Source organism: Hoplias malabaricus, chromosome 7 (assembly GCF_029633855.1).
Source record: "Hoplias malabaricus isolate fHopMal1 chromosome 7, fHopMal1.hap1, whole genome shotgun sequence".
NCBI lineage: Eukaryota > Metazoa > Chordata > Actinopteri > Characiformes > Erythrinidae > Hoplias > Hoplias malabaricus.
The window spans coordinates 35,757,021-35,772,869 of record NC_089806.1 but is presented as its reverse complement, the minus strand read 5'-3'; the positions used below and the strand labels follow the sequence as shown (position 1 = coordinate 35,772,869).

The 15,849-nt window shown below is 40.5% G+C and overlaps 1 protein-coding gene across 1 annotated transcript in view; it reads left to right on the top strand.

Moving 5' to 3' along the window:
* The window catches only part of rab32a (RAB32a, member RAS oncogene family), a 29,407-nt gene extending 13,579 nt beyond the window's left edge, over positions 1-15,828 (top strand). Inside the window, exons 2-3 of the mRNA XM_066677797.1 lie at positions 6,919-7,196; positions 13,843-15,828. Of these exons, the coding sequence (XP_066533894.1) occupies positions 6,919-7,196; positions 13,843-13,992 (428 nt within the window). The 3' untranslated portion in view covers positions 13,993-15,828. The remainder of the gene's footprint in view (positions 1-6,918; positions 7,197-13,842) is intronic.
* The last annotated feature ends 21 nt before the right edge of the window (positions 15,829-15,849 follow it).

Genomic DNA, 15,849 nt, shown 5'->3' with positions numbered 1-15,849 from the left:
TACTGGGGTCAGCTCCATGATCCGAACTTTCACATTTTAAGTAGCCTGTGTTTATACATTTATCCAGAGTTATAATGCTGATTTCTGCAACAGGAGGGGTTAGGTTGTACTTATTTGAAATGTTATGTAAATCCAAGCTAACGATTTTTAATCATTCACTTTCTCACACTTTGTTTAATTCCATCCATCCATCCATTATCTGTAAGCGCTTATCCAGTTCAGGGTCGCGGTGGGTCCAGAGCCTACCTGGCATCATTGGGCGCAAGGCGGCAACACACCCTGGAGGGGGCACCAGTCCTTCACAGGGCAACACACACACTCACACCTACGGACACTTTTTGAGTCGCCAATCAACCTACCAACATGTGTTTTTGGACTGTGGGAGGAAACCGGAGCACCCGGAGGAAACCCACACAGACACAGGGAGAACACACCACACTCCTCAAAGACAGTCACCCGGAGGAAACCCACACAGACACAGGGAGAACACACCACACTCCTCACAGACAGTCACCCGGAGGAAACCCACACAGACACAGGGAGAACACACCACACTCCTCACAGACAGTCACCCGGAGGAAACCCATGCAGACACAGGGAGAACACACCACACTCCTCACAGACAGTCACCCGGAGGAAACCCATGCAGACACAGGGAGAACACACCACACTCCTCACAGACAGTCACCCGGAGGAAACCCACACAGACACAGGAAGAACACACCACACTCCTCACAGACAGTCACCCGAGGAAACCCACGCAGACACAGGAAGAACACACCACACTCCTCACAGACAGTCACCAGGAGGAAACCCACACAGACACGGGGAAAACACACCACACTCCTCACAGATAGTGACCTGGAGGAAACCCACACAGACACAGGGAGAACACACCATACTCCTCACAGACAGTCACCCGGAGTAAACCCACGCAGACACAGGAAGAACACACCACACTCCTCACAGACAGTCACCCGGAGGAAACCCACGCAGACACAGGATTAACACACCACACTCCTCATAGACTGTCACCCGAAGGAAACCCATGCAGACACAGGGAGAACATACCACACTCCTCACAGACAGTCACCCAGAGTAAACCCATGCAGACAAGAGGAGAACACACCAAGCTTTATTTTTAAAGCTTGGAAGACATTTATGTAGTGCATTCTTTAGTTTGTATCTTGCAGTTTTATAATGAATCTTCAGTATGAAGTTTTAAGGCCTACAGGAAGAATCAGTGTTGCACTAAACTCTCTTAACCCTTGAGTAAATGGAAGTTGGAATCTATGACACAAACATGCATTATGTGATTTAATCAGTTAAGTAGTGTCTTGTGTCCCTTGGTTCTCCTTAAATGAACCCTGTTAATAGAGTAACAAGTTTTTTTTTTTTGTTGTCAGTGACTTGCATTCCATATCAGGTCCCAGGATCTCACTGATCACTGAACCACCGCATAAAAAGTGATGTTGAGAAAAACTGTTTGGTCTTTTTTCATTAAATGACAACTTGTTTAAAACTGCCAAGGTGCTACAAAACTAAACAACCTGAATTACAAATGAGTTTCTGTAGTAATTCTAAAAGTGAAGAAAAACTTGCCATGTACAAACAGCAGTCATTTTCCCTCCTCAGACACACTGTTCCACCATAAAAGACACAGTTCTGTCTGGGTTGGTTTCATTCTGAAGTGTGGAGTTTCCCTGCAATTGTAAACATTCCCTTTAAGCTATGGACTGTGTGTATGTTAGCTTTTTAATTCCCTGACTTTTAAGGCCTACTGGAAGAGTCAGTGTTGCACAAAACTCTCCTATCCCTGTTGAGTAACTGGAAGTTTAAATCTGTCACTCAAACCTGTATTATGCACTTTAATCAGTTAAGCTACGTGTCTTGTGTCCCTTGGTTGTCCTTAAATGAACTCCATTATTAGAGTAACAAGAACTTTTATTTTTTTATTTTTCCCCTGCAGTGGCTTGCATAACCTAAATGAACGTAATCATCCCTTATCAGGTCCCTGGATCTCACTGATCACTGAACCACCACATAAAAAGTGATATTGAGAGAAGCTGTTTGGTCTTTTTCATTAAATGACAACTTGTTTAAAATCGCCAACTTTGATTTCAGATGCAGCGATATCTCTGATGTGGTGGTGGTGGTGGTGGTGTTGCTGATATGAGCCGGAGAGCAAGATCTAAAGCATCAGCCAAAGCTCCTCTAAAAAGCCAGTGAAATCTACAGAGTTTTAACATTTAACTGATCAGTCTGAATTACAGGAGTTTTCCCTGTGACTGGAAAGTATTACAGGCCCATTACATGACTTCTCACATAAATGCCTCCTGCAACATTCAAACACTCAAATACACACACACCCTTTGGCTTGCGGCAGTCTTGCTGTCTCTCTTGCCGGGAGAACAAGAGAGTGAAAAGAACAAAGTGATGTCAGGCGAAAGAGACGGGAGTGTGATCAGAGTCCTCCGGTGTGTGAACTCTGAGCTCTGGCTTAGCACTGCTTACACACAGGAAAATTCTAGACTTATTCCAAGCGTGTCTGGCGAAGTCTTCTCATCACTCAAATAATTCTGGTGCCAAGCAAGTATTTAATGTAAAAAAGTTTGGATGTTAACCTTTATCACCCGAAGGAACAACTATGGCATCCTTACTTCATTGATTACTTCATTTTGCTTCTCACCTTAAAGTCCTAGTTTGCCCCAAATGTAGTTGATCACTCAAGATCTGTTTATGTCAGGAGTTTGGGTTGGGTTTTTCCCTGGAGTTTTCTGTTAACTATATTTTTACATTAAGCAAATTTTAATAAAGAAACTTTAACAGTGGAATAAACTGCAGACAAAACTGCAACTTCAAGGAGGTTGTTACTGATTAACCTTTAAAGCCTATGTTCACGATTTTAATCAAAAAAATGTTTTAAAATAATCATATATTTCCTCAACATTTGCTTGCTCTCCAGTCTGTTTACGCACTGGACACTGGTCTAATGTGTCCAAGGATAAACAAACTCTCTCGGCTTTACACTCGCCGTCTCTGCTCATAGTAGAAGCATCTGGAGTTTTTATTTAGACCAAGGATAGACCTCCAAATATTGAAAAGCATTAAGTGAGATGAGGATATTGCACTATTCTTGCTCCATATGTGGGTAATATTGACTTATCACTTAAAGTGGAAATATCTCTAAATTTGGGAGATAGCTAACCGAATGTACAACTAAATTAAACAACTTGAATTACAAATGTGGAAATTCTAAAAGTGAATAAATACTTACAGACAAGTTAAACTTTAGCCATGTGCAAAGAACAGTCGTTTTTTGACTTCTGAGTGTTAACAAACCAGAGAGAACTGCATTTCCCTGCAATTGTAAATGTTCCCTTTAAGCTTGTGTGTGTGTGTGTGTGTGTGTGTTTCAATTCCCTGAGTAATGATGAAAAATGAGGCGATTTATTTATTTATTTATTTATTTTATACACCTACAAAACGTGTAATTTCCTAGAAACACCATAAAATTACCTGCAGGATTAGTAGGATATACAGAGACCAAAATATTCTCATTCATTCATTCATATGTCATACATTAGCTAGGCTTTTTGACTGGTTATTTCACAACTCTGTGCCGGATATGGCAAACTCAGTGTGATCAGATATACAGTTAGCATGATGCCGTCGCTTATCTTTATTAGCCTTGTGGCTCTCGTCAGCATGAGAGAGATATTGTGAAACATTCCTTTATGAGTGAAACAAAAGTAGTAACATAAAAATTTTCCCAGTGATTAGTGGAACTACAGAAATGCAAAAACTTTATTATATTGGTGTATGGTAATGCAAGACAAAAAGAGTGTTCTTTGTCTTTTAAACAGCATATTGTGATGAAACCTGACCAGATACATGAGCTAACAAGGTAAAAATGGCCCATTTTCATTTCAGGTTTGCTATTAATAAAGAGAAAATTGTATCCATTTGACTTTTCACTTTTCATATGTTCCTTTAATGGGCATGAGTCAGATAGCCTCTCCTGTATAACGGTACAAATGAAAAGGCTTAGTGAAAGAGAGTGATTACAAGGCCCCGTCCTGGGTACCAAAGCTCTTTGCACATTTGTGTATTTTCACTTGCTCTCAGTCCCCTGACTCATCTTTGTGAAGGGATTGATAAGAAGGTTTAAGAAGTCTGCCGTTGACAAATTACACATGGGCCATTAATGGTGACAGCCTCTTTTCATTCCCTAACAGGTCTGGAATGAAAACGGCAATTAGACTGTGTTTAACCTACTGAGTCTTGGTAGAATTCACTGCAGAATAATGTATTGTGCATGTTAATCTCCCTGTGGATGTCATTGTAAGCACACTAAACTTGCGGCAATGCTGCCGCACTGTCTGTTCCTTTCTCTCTCATTTACACGCTGATTCATCCATCCTTTCATTTTGCAGCTTCACTCTCTCTCTCTCTCACACACACATTCTTTTTTTTTGCATTAATGCTGCAGTACATAAGATGAGAAAGGAGGTCAAGCTCAGTTTAATCTTTTTCATGGTTTGTTTTTTATGGGTGTGTCAAAAGATAGCTATTTCCCCTCAAAGTTGAACAGCTTCTTATCTTTTTATTATTGCCATTCTTCATTTGGCACATGGGTTTGATGTATGGTCAAGCACAGGTTAATGGTAATTTATAGGATTTCACCCCAAGCTGGTAAATAGGGTGTACGTGTTGAGACGTTGAGTCTTTTGATGTGGTATTAGCAGCCACTGCTGAAGAACCCCTGGCTCTCCACGTCTCCTCGTTCTTTTTTTTCTGTCCATCCAGCTTTCTAAGTCTTTGCACCATGCTCCACTTGATCTCTCCCCAGGCACGCTGAACCTTGAGAGAGAGAGAGAGAGAGAGAGAGAGAGAGAGAGAGAGAGATCGAGTGTGAACGTGCCTCATATTCACTCTCTTCTAAGCCCTACTTGCTTAGGGCTAGAGAAATCATCAGTGCTACACAGTTAAACCCAGTCATGCTTTGCTCTAAACATTTAAACAGAAAACCTTTTTAAAGCCTTTTCAACACTTCATGTCTACTTTTTTTTCCTATATATTTTTTTGCATATTCTTGTTTTCCCCACATTTCCAAAAGCTCTTTCAAATATAATAGGATTATAATAGGACACTTAAACAGTGCTTGTCTCAGAGGATATTGTACTGGTTACAGACAACATTACACTTGAGCTAAGATACTGCTAGATACAGCCGGCTGATACCTAAACAGTGACAGTTCCAACGTCATGGTTTAAGAATAAAGAACACTCTTGATGCTTGTCTTTATCAGAAGTTGAAGGATGATGGTTACTGTACATGAAACTTGAAGGCTTAAAGTGGAAATCAAATTTTAATCATCACCATTAGGTTGGGAAGAGCTGGTCCAGTTTTGTTTTTCATGTGAGCATCAGCATCTGATGCAAGCAGCTACAAGAAACCAGTTAAAACGAGACATGCTGCTTCTTTCTGGATCACTAGGGCCTGGTGACCCACTAGTCAGAAGCAGGAATTAGGAAATTTATGGCGTGGCAATATTGGGCTGATATTACTTTGTTGATTGATTGGTAAAACTATGAAATTGATTTACATTTCGCATTTTGTGCATACGATTAATTATTCTGCTTTGTTATTTTATATTTATATATATATATTTAACTGCATCTAGTTTTACTTTATTGGTATGGTGTGAAAGACTGTCCCTATGGCCGTGTAAAATCATAAAAAGTAGTACATTTTCATGTTGGTAATTATAGTGTAATGTTAAGTCATTGTTTAGTCTTTTGTTCTGTGGTATCTGCTGAGCATCCAGACACAAGCCATTGGTTGGCCTTTGTCTGGCCACAAAGCAGCTTGGTGACATCACAAGAAAGGTTCTGTATCTCATTGTTGCAGCAAAAAACAAATAACTGTAAATGATATAGCAGTACCTTTAGTTTGTAATTGAAATGAAGGAGCTGTTTCACAAGGAGCACTATTCACTTGACACTTAGGCTTTGAGACACCGCTAAAGTAAGTCTGCCCTCGATTTGTGCTGGAACCCACCTTGTTTGAGTTTTTGAAATAAAGCACTTCAGGAGGTGGATTGAAAGGGTGTCTGCGGGGGCCAGCATTGTCAGTGATAATTTAAGGGGAGAGAGAGGGAGGAAGGATGTCAATACTTTCATAGCTGGGGGGGTGTCGACAATTGAAAGAACACCACACACTGCATGAAATAGACAGTTCCTTACTGCTTTGTCAAGAAGTGGCTACAGATTCAGCTCCATGGCATTTACAGTTGTTTGAACCATCAAACATTTGTTTTGTGTTTGAAATATTACCTACTAAATCAATACACTATCAAGACCTTTTACTTTGCCTAATATATTTAGTGTTAATCATTATTTTTGGATTGTGTACATCTTGATCTTCAACAGTTGATAGGAAGCCTGGCTTCCAATTGATCTTCATGAGAAAATGTGCACTATCCTCATTGCAAAATAACTGAATGACAGAATTTAACAGTCCAATTGCCTCGTGGACTATTGTGGCAAAGTTAATGTTTGCATATCTGCAAGTCTGTTTATATAGATTGGGCATTAAACTGAGACAAAGGGTAAAATATCTCTAAAATCGCAAAGTCTCACTCCTCCTCTGTGTGTCATTAAAATATGGGTGATCAGTTTATAAAAGCTGCTATGAACACTGATGGGAACTTGGCATTAATGTTATATTGCATGTTTTAAAAGCTTGACGTTCCCCTTTTTTTCCCCCTGTAATTTGACTCTGAAAAGTCTTTGCTTCTTGTGGCAAAAACTAATGACTTAGCAATATGTTATTGCAAAAAAACATGGTTGTGTGTGTATAATTTATCTGTGATATGAATGACATTAAAGTGTATTTCTTTGTTGTTGTTATCAGGTCAGGAGCGGTTTGGGAACATGACCAGAGTGTACTATAAGGAGGCAGTTGGAGCATTTGTTGTCTTCGATGTGACCAGGAGCTCTACGTTCGAGGCCGTGTCAAAGTGGAAGCACGATTTGGACAGCAAGGTGAAACTTGCCAATGGCAATCCCATCCCCTCTGTCCTGCTGGCCAATAAATGTGACCAGAAGAAAGACGGGTCCAACAATGCCTCCCTCATGGACAACTTCTGTAAGGAGACTGGCTTTCTGGGCTGGTTTGAGACATCAGCTAAGGTGATATATATATACACACACTTTCCAATTCATAGGTTACTGCTTTCCTGATGCAACATAACATTTGATACTTATTTGTACTTATCGTCATCTTCATCATTGGCTTTGCCGCTTAATCCATTTCAGGGTTAAGATTATATGTTAGTATTATTATTTGTATGTGGAAGAAGTTTTTTTTTTTTTTTTTTTTTTTTTTAGGTGGCGAGAGTTGCAAAGGACCCTTATCTACAAGTGTCTATTTTTAGAATCTGGTCTTTTCCAGGAATTTGTGGAAATTCTAAATTAGGCAATTTATTCCTTCATTCTGAAACATGTGAAACAAATATTTCTGTTAACAAATGAGCCTAAGTATCCAAATATAGCAAGGCAATGCATAGTTTAGAGTTTCCCTGCCGTAAAATAAAAACTGTAACATGATATTTGCTTGTAGTTTCACTGAAGTTGTCATTTATTAAAGAGGTGAAACCCTCTGCGGTTGAAGAACGTGCCGGTGTGTCAACGACCATTCGCGATGTTTCTATTAATATCTAACGCAGTGCAGAAATACAGTTCAAACACACTGCTCTTTTGATCGCATGTTATCGCGACTGTACGCTATACTGTACATCTCGAGTTACAAGCCTATGTATAAGCCTGAGACACGCCTCCTCTGCCTCTTGCAGTCTCTAACTGGTGGATTCACATGTTTTTAAGACTCTGATAAAACTATTTCAGTCACCACAACGATTCATCCACATGAGTAAAGGAATTTAATTTTTCAGGGTTAGAGACAGATTATCTCTTCATAAAATGCTCTAGGTCACATGGGCCTCTCTTAACGAGAGAGCTGAGATTGTTCCGAACATTTTGATATAAAACACGTGGGCAGTATGTTATAATACAAGTACTTTAAAGATGAATTTCAGAAAATTGAGAAACTGTCCTTAGACCCCAAAGGATTAATTAAAAATGCACACTATGGCAGGAGTTGGGAACATCTTTTATCAAGAAAATCATCAAAGTGGCTTGGCATTCAAAAGCTTTATTTGAATGAGAGGGATGCAGTATCTTTGTGAGTTGTAGTATCAGTGCACACATGGCTGGAATTACACATTAGAAATACTAATACTTGCCCCAGAAAAACAGTAGTGTTAATAATTATTAACCATTAAATATTTCTAGTATTCCTTGGGTGATTTTCATGTTGATTCCTGAAGAATTTATCAAACTCTTGGTTTATAAATTTGGGTATTTCTGTAGATTTTAAAAAAATGTATAGTATGTATCAGTGGCGGATGCTGGTCTTTCAAGGAGGGGAAGCTCAATTTCGGCCTACATCATAAAATGTGTCGGTTTATTTATACGTAAATTCTACCCTCCGTTCCTTTTCAACAAAATGATCTGTGACCCTGTCGTACCAACAAGACGTCTTTTCCGGGGACTTGACTAGTGTCCTCTCAATGGCCAGCAGAGCTAGGATGCTTAAACATGTGAAGTGTGTCCGCCTGTGAGTGCTTTTTTTAACGGTGGAGGGGCTCAACAGCACCCGCTGGTCAGAAAGTGCAATAGAAGTCAGAAAAAGTGATAGAAGTCAGTCTCCAAACACAAGCAGCTACAAAAAACCCCACCAGAAATAGAAGCTCGATTTGTCGTTAGTTGTTTTTAACAAAGAAAATGCCGCTAAGAGGTTTAAGAAATTCTCAGGTTTAACTCAGAACAGAATGAAAATTTAATGCTCCCAAGGATCTTTACACCAAAGGATCGCTGATTCGCTCATTTCGCTGTCAATCAAAAAGGGATTCAGCCTCAGACAGATCATCCAATCATCGTGCAGAAGCTGAGCGTCCGGGCCAGCCGAGGCCAGCCCCCTGCCCCTTAGACCCCCAGAGACGCTGAGCGTCCGATGGGCGGGACAAAGCCCAGCATTTATCCAATCACTTGTCTCGTTTCGCTGCACTTCGCTGCTTCGCTATTGAACTCTGTGGACGCTCAGCGTCCACGCTGTTTAAAGAACTGTGAAGCTGCAGGAATGATTGAGAGGAAAGCCGCGTCTTTACCAGTGATAAGAAGCTGATTCTGAACAAAAGTTGAGCACGTTGTAGTGCATATTTATTCAATGACATGTATACACAACAGTATATATTTGATCACTTATTCTTTGACATTTTAGGGGAAGCTGAGCTTCCCTTGCAGTCTTAGAGCAATCGCCTCTGGTATGTATATAGTATGTACAAGCATGTGTTTATGTCTGTCTCTAAATATGTGAGACTTTATGCTTACAATCTGTTGTTATTAGGGCATAGACCACATACAGGTTTCTTCAGCTTGTATTAGCATAATACCTGACAGGAGGTCTTGTCTGCTGGTGCATTTTGAAATTATGCAATGACAGCGACTAGCTCTGAGACATAGTGTCACTGATGCCATTAACTAAAGTAACACACACGCAAGTCTCAAAGCACTTTGTGGTTCCACTTCAACAGTCTTTCTGACAAATTCTCTTAGTGTAATCCCCTCTCTCTCCCTCTACACACACAAACACAAAGTCTAAAAAAACCCCGTTTGATAGTCAGTGAAACCTCAGTCGTATGAGGCCAGGTGCCCAAAAGAGCACAATTTGATAAGACTCAACATCCCCCACCAATCATAAAAGCAAAGTACTCGCAAATGGTGGTATCCACTGACTGACATGATACATCTAGGTAGCTGTTGTTCTCCCCCAGTATGTAGAACTCTTCAGCAATGTGAAGTTAGTGGGAGTGTGAAATGCAGCAATGGCTGCCTCACATGTCTCCCAGGTTTGTGGTCACTGCGTGTGAGGGAGTCCTAGCTAGCTCTCAGGTGGAATTTGCAAATGAAACTAAAAATACTAGAAACTGGCTACTGAAATCGCTACTCAGCTATATGTTAGGTAGAATTCCTGGCAAAAATTTTGGGAGCACCACATTTAGTGGATGTTCACTCATCTAGTTTTTGCTTCATTACCATAGTAATAATAATTATAATAAATGACCTACAACAATTTGTGTTTAATAGCAGAATGTTCTGGCTTTGTGGAACATACCTAAAACAGAATAAATGGATATTACTGGTTATTCTTTTTGTTAGTAGTCAAAAATATTCTGAAATCAGTTATTACTGAGGGACAATGGAATCATCTTGTAACCTGCGTTTCCAAAACAAATACTGGCACAACTCAAAAAATGCAAATTAGTCTGCCGTTTACAAAGAGTGCTTACAGACTTAATGAGCTTCTGGATTTGGCTAATTGAAAGAAAACATGACCCCAACAAGAGGGTTGTCAACTGAAACTATGGAAAGGATTATGAAACAAATAAAGTTTCCTCAAAAAGGAGTTTAACATGGAGTTTGGCAAAAGATGTTTGCTGTTCTCAGTCAACTGTGCATACACTTTGGTATTATTAAAATGAGCAGAGGAAGGAAGATGTCAAAACATCAGGACTTTAACATGCCTTTAACACGGAACTGAAAAGTACAGAAACAAGGGTCAGTGTTTGTGAGAGTTCTTTAAGATGTTTGCTGTACAGATAGAAATCATAATGAAAAGTAGCACTTATTCCGTAACAGAAGACAACAAGGTTACTATGGTCTAAAGTGAAGCAATAGTTTTTGATACTATTTGATGTCTGGTAAAGGACCAGGGGATATAGCAGTAAGAGGTGTACATCATTTAGGACACTTTTATAATCCCAGCCTTAGTAAAAAGGCATAGATAGTTGCTATCTTTTGCCTCATCGTGTATGAATTGCAGTCTGAGGTGCAATTAGTCCAGCTTTGAAAGATCAGCCATTTTCTTTAGTTTAGTTTTTAGCCTGGCATAGAGATCAGCTGGCATGGTGCACACTGTTCCCCCACCCCTCGTTATCAGAATAATAGTGTGACTGAGTTATCAGATTCCAAACATACCATCTAAACATGAGGGCATTGTCTGATTCCTGTTATGGATGGAGAAGAATCACTCTCAAGAGCTAAAAAAGGTTACAGGGTGGCCTTTCGTGGTGTGTGTGTGTGTTTGCAGGCGTCTGTGTCTGTGGCTGGTTGTAGCTGTTTGACAGAAGGTGTCTCATCACCCAGTCTGCCTAAGCACATGTTTGTGGGCTAAATCTATCCATTAGGGATTCAGCCACACAGATGTCTGGCGGGGAGCTCTGGCACCTGTCGTATGTGTGTGTGTGTGTGTGTGTGTGTGTATATATATATATATATATGTGTGTGTGTGTATTTGTGGCTGTGTGTGTATATGCAGATGTGTCATTCCTCATTTATCAGGACCTCCTTGTTTTCTGTAAAGCCTCCTGTGTCCGTGAGGACAGCAGCACGCCCTCTTCTCCATCATGTTCCCTTCCTCATCTGTTTTTTTTAAACACACTCTCTCTCTCTGGAGGCCTCAGCTGGCTTGTTTTGTTTCACACACTGAGCCTCGTTTTTCTTGATTACTGAAGAGGAATTACAGCACAGAGTTAAAGAGGCAGAATAAAAAGGACAACAAACGACATACAGTGCAGGCTCTCTGGAGCCATGCTTGTTAGAAAAGCAAGCTTTGAAAAATAGAAAGATGAGCCAGGTTTTTTCTGCAGGGCTCATTGCTTCCAACCTCTGCTTATAGTGTACATGTGCAGCATAATATTCGAAAGCCTGTCATTTCCTCTGTTACAGATATGTTTATCTTGCTTAGCAATTATTGATACTTATCAATAATAAGTTGATTGGGCGGCACGGTGGCGCAGCAGGTAGTGTCGCAGTCACACAGCTCCAGGTGCCTGGAGGTTGTGGGTTCGATTCCTGCTCCAGGTGACTGACTTTGAGGAGTTGGTGTGTTCTCCCTGTGTCCGCGTGGGTTTCCTCTGGGTGACTATCTGTGAGGAGCTGGTGTGTTCTCCCCGTGTCTCCGTGGGTTTCCCCCGGTTTCCTCCCACAGTCCAAAAACACATGCTGGTAGGTGGATTGACGACTCAAAAGTGTCCGTAGGTGTGTGTGTGTGTGTGTGTGTGTGTGTTGCCCTGTGAAGGACTGGCGCCCCCTCCAGGGTGTATTCCTGCCTTGCGCCCAATGATTCCAAGTAGACTCTGGACCCACCGCGTCCCTGAACTGGATAAGTGCTTACATAATGATAATGAATGAGTTGATTGGTTAACATTTGCATCCTCGCCTTATAATAACAACAAAAATAATGTCCATTATACAGTTTACGGTTAGTTTTAATTGGGATATATAAAATTCATCTGACTGTGAGCTATGTATGAGAAATAACAAGTTATCCCCCATGATAGCTATGTCTTGTGTGGGTGGATTTCTCTCTGAGAATCAAAACCTTCCCTATGTTTTTGGAGCATTTATTTATTTGAATTTCATTGTTGATCTAGACTACTCGCTCCTTCATGTGCAGGTTGTCCGAGTTGTTGTAAGTTGCGGTGCCCACGCTGATTGGGACGTTGTGTTCTGCGGGGCCCACAATGATTGTGACAGTGTGGGCTTGTCTCCATGGAAACCTACTTACTAATCCAGCCTTGGGTAATGCTCCAAGGAAACACGGGTCACATGGTGCACTGATGGTCAATCCAAGCACAGATGGACACTGTGAAAAGGACTCCATGCCTCTAGGATGGAGGGGCAGATAGGAACTTGAGGGTTTGAGCTTAAAACCTCTAACCTTTGATCGTCAATGCGGCTCAATAACCGCTTTGCCTCGGAGACGTCCCCTCTCTGTTTCCCTTATCAATGCTAGAGCTACTCTAGCATCTACAATAATGATCTCCTTGATCTTGGCAAGCCCTTGAAGTGGTACTTCACACTGACATAAGGTTTATCAATATTCATTGTCTTATGACAAGGGCATGGTGACTGCTCGGAGCTTGCGGTTCCCATCCTCCAAGCTGAAGACAAAAGCAAGACTTGGCTTAGCTTTAACCCTGTGATTTTTCTTTCCGCACACCCCTAAGTCATATCCTCATTCTCCTAGTACTGGGGGATGGGGCCTGTAAAAGGAATCAGTATCATGAAAGAATAATGAAGAGAAGAGAGAAGAAGGAGTCTTGGTGTGGGAGTGTGCTGCTTAGCCAACCGCTTTAATGATGATATTTTACTGTCTGATAAATCCATTGAGATGGATCTGTCCATTTTCTGGCTTAGTGTTTTAATAGAAATGATAATCTGGAAAGAAGAATATTGAACTAACCAAAATATTCACTGTCAGTGTTCACAGTAATCACTTCCTTCAGTCTGTATTCCCTTCATCTGACATTTACTACACATGTGCTGAAGGCCTCGTTTAAAAATATACCACATGAGAAAACAGATAAGAAAATGCCCTTGAATAAACAATTTGACATGGTTTGAGGTAAGTGTGTGCTGATATAGACATGTGGTTTTCACAGCAGTGGGTTTGTGAGGTTCATTTACTTGTTGGCTACAATAAGTTCAGTACTTCTTCTGTAAAATAATTTGATGAAACGTTACCAGACGTTGAACGCTTTCAGAAATCCATCTTAATTATTATATTATTTATAACCATTATAACTCCAATTCCAATAAAGTTGGGACACAGTGTCTTTGATATTATCAAAGTACTTGCAAAGTCTAAATACAGTCATGATAATTATGTAGTTGGCCCTTGGATATTAATATTTCCATTTCTGTCCCAACACAGGAGAACATAAATGTTGATGAAGCAGCCCGTTTCCTTGTGGAGAACATTCTTCTCAATGACAAAGGTCTTCCTTATGAGGAGAGCAATGGTGACCGCATCAAGCTGGAGGAAGAGGCCATGCCTGCGGAGAGCAAGTCAGGCTGCTGCTAACGTCAGGCCTCATCTATTCACTCACCTGTAAAGAAGGGGGCATTGGCCAGGGACTGAGACCTCCGTCCCCTGTTTGCAACATTAGCCCACTTCCATTCCTTTCATCTAACCTCCACCCACACAGAGACCAGCAACACAAGCACATGTCTGGTCTGAGCATCAGCTCTCCAGGTGCAAATTATAGCCATGAAGATGATGCCTGGTGTAGTGTCCACTGCATTTCTATCACTCTCTTCCTTCCTGCCTTTCTCAAACTCTTGAGGACTCTTGTTATCTTTATAACACTCCCAAAATGTCAGTCAGGTGAAATGTGTTTTTGTTTTTGCATTTTTGTTACGTTATTGAAAACTGCAGTCCTATGGCTGTCATAGGAAGATGTCCCAACAACATCTACTTTTTGCTATGTACATTAGCATGACTAACTGGTGTACTGCAGATAGTAAACAGGTAATTTTCCGTCAGGAAGCAATAGTGCTGTCCCTATGGGGTTTAGCCAGCAACATTTTAAACTTAAACGAGAAAAAGTATTTCAAATGTAGACAAAATTGCCATAAAAGCATTAATCTATAAGGCATTCACCTGGGAAACTCTTTGTTAGAAATTCCTCTCTCTCATATAACACTGGAATAACTTTTATTTAAAAGTATATAGTATTTAAATGTCTGTCTTGTCTTCCCTTTTTCCTTTATCACAGTCAGTTCTTCACCCATAGGAAACTTATTACACAGAAAACATCGTCTAGAATGTCAAGAGAACATAAGCAAAGACCTCTAGTGAGAGGTCTGTCAGAGGCAGGGGGTATAAGCACTAACTGGGAATGTGTCTCACTGAGTATATGTCTGCCTCAGACTCTGTAGCGTATTATATGCATGGGCTGGTGTTCATTTTGATGATGTGATGACAGGTTTTTGAAATGGAATAGGTGTCTGAGGACCTGTCCAATCCGTGCCTCTTTTTCTAGAGAATACTGGAGGCATATTTACCTTTTTTTTTTCATTTTTTTATTATGCTGGATTCAACCTTTGTTGAAATAACATTAAAGAAAAATAAAAAACTTTTTATAAAACTAGAATTTTGTTAATTGCCAAAAAGTGAGCAAGTGTGTTTGAAATTTGTCAAATGAATGAATCTGTAATTTCTTTCAGAGAGTGTGCACCAACAATGGTACCCATTCAATGTCCAACATTTTTCACAAGGAGAGTGGGGGCTTGCCTGAGCATGTGCTGTTGCTTATGCGTCACCTGACCAGTTTTCAGGTTTGAAACAGCCAGACCCTGTGCTGGTCATATGATGTCCACACCATACATGGGCCTATATTGGTCTGTTAATGGACCAAAAGTGGTCTACATTGCTGTAATATTTAACTTTCAGAGGCATTAAATGCTCAGGGAAGTCCGGTTTCACAATTCTGTTTCTCATCAGATCCTATAGCTTTAAATCTTTGGAAGGGTTTCTCACTTTTTATATATTTAAGCGATGGTCATATTGGACGACTCAGACTTTGTCTTCCAGGGTGTGTTGTAGATGTCCCCTTTAAGTAACTGGAAACACCAAAAATAAGTCACTATTACCCACCTATAGAGTAGGAATAATGCAATATCCTTATCTCTTTTCATCAATGTATGAAGGTCTCTCTCTCTGCCATCTAAGCATCTCCAGATGCTGTTTCTCTGCCAAGAGCAGAGAGAGAAATCCTAGCTGAGGGGGACTGAGGGTCTTTCTTTTTAAACCAGCTTACTGACACAGTGGTTTCATAAGCACATTAGACCGGTTTCCAAACAAATGTTTCATGCAAACAGAATGGAGAGCTGGCAAATGGTGAGTAAATAAATAAATGAATAAATAAAATCATGAACG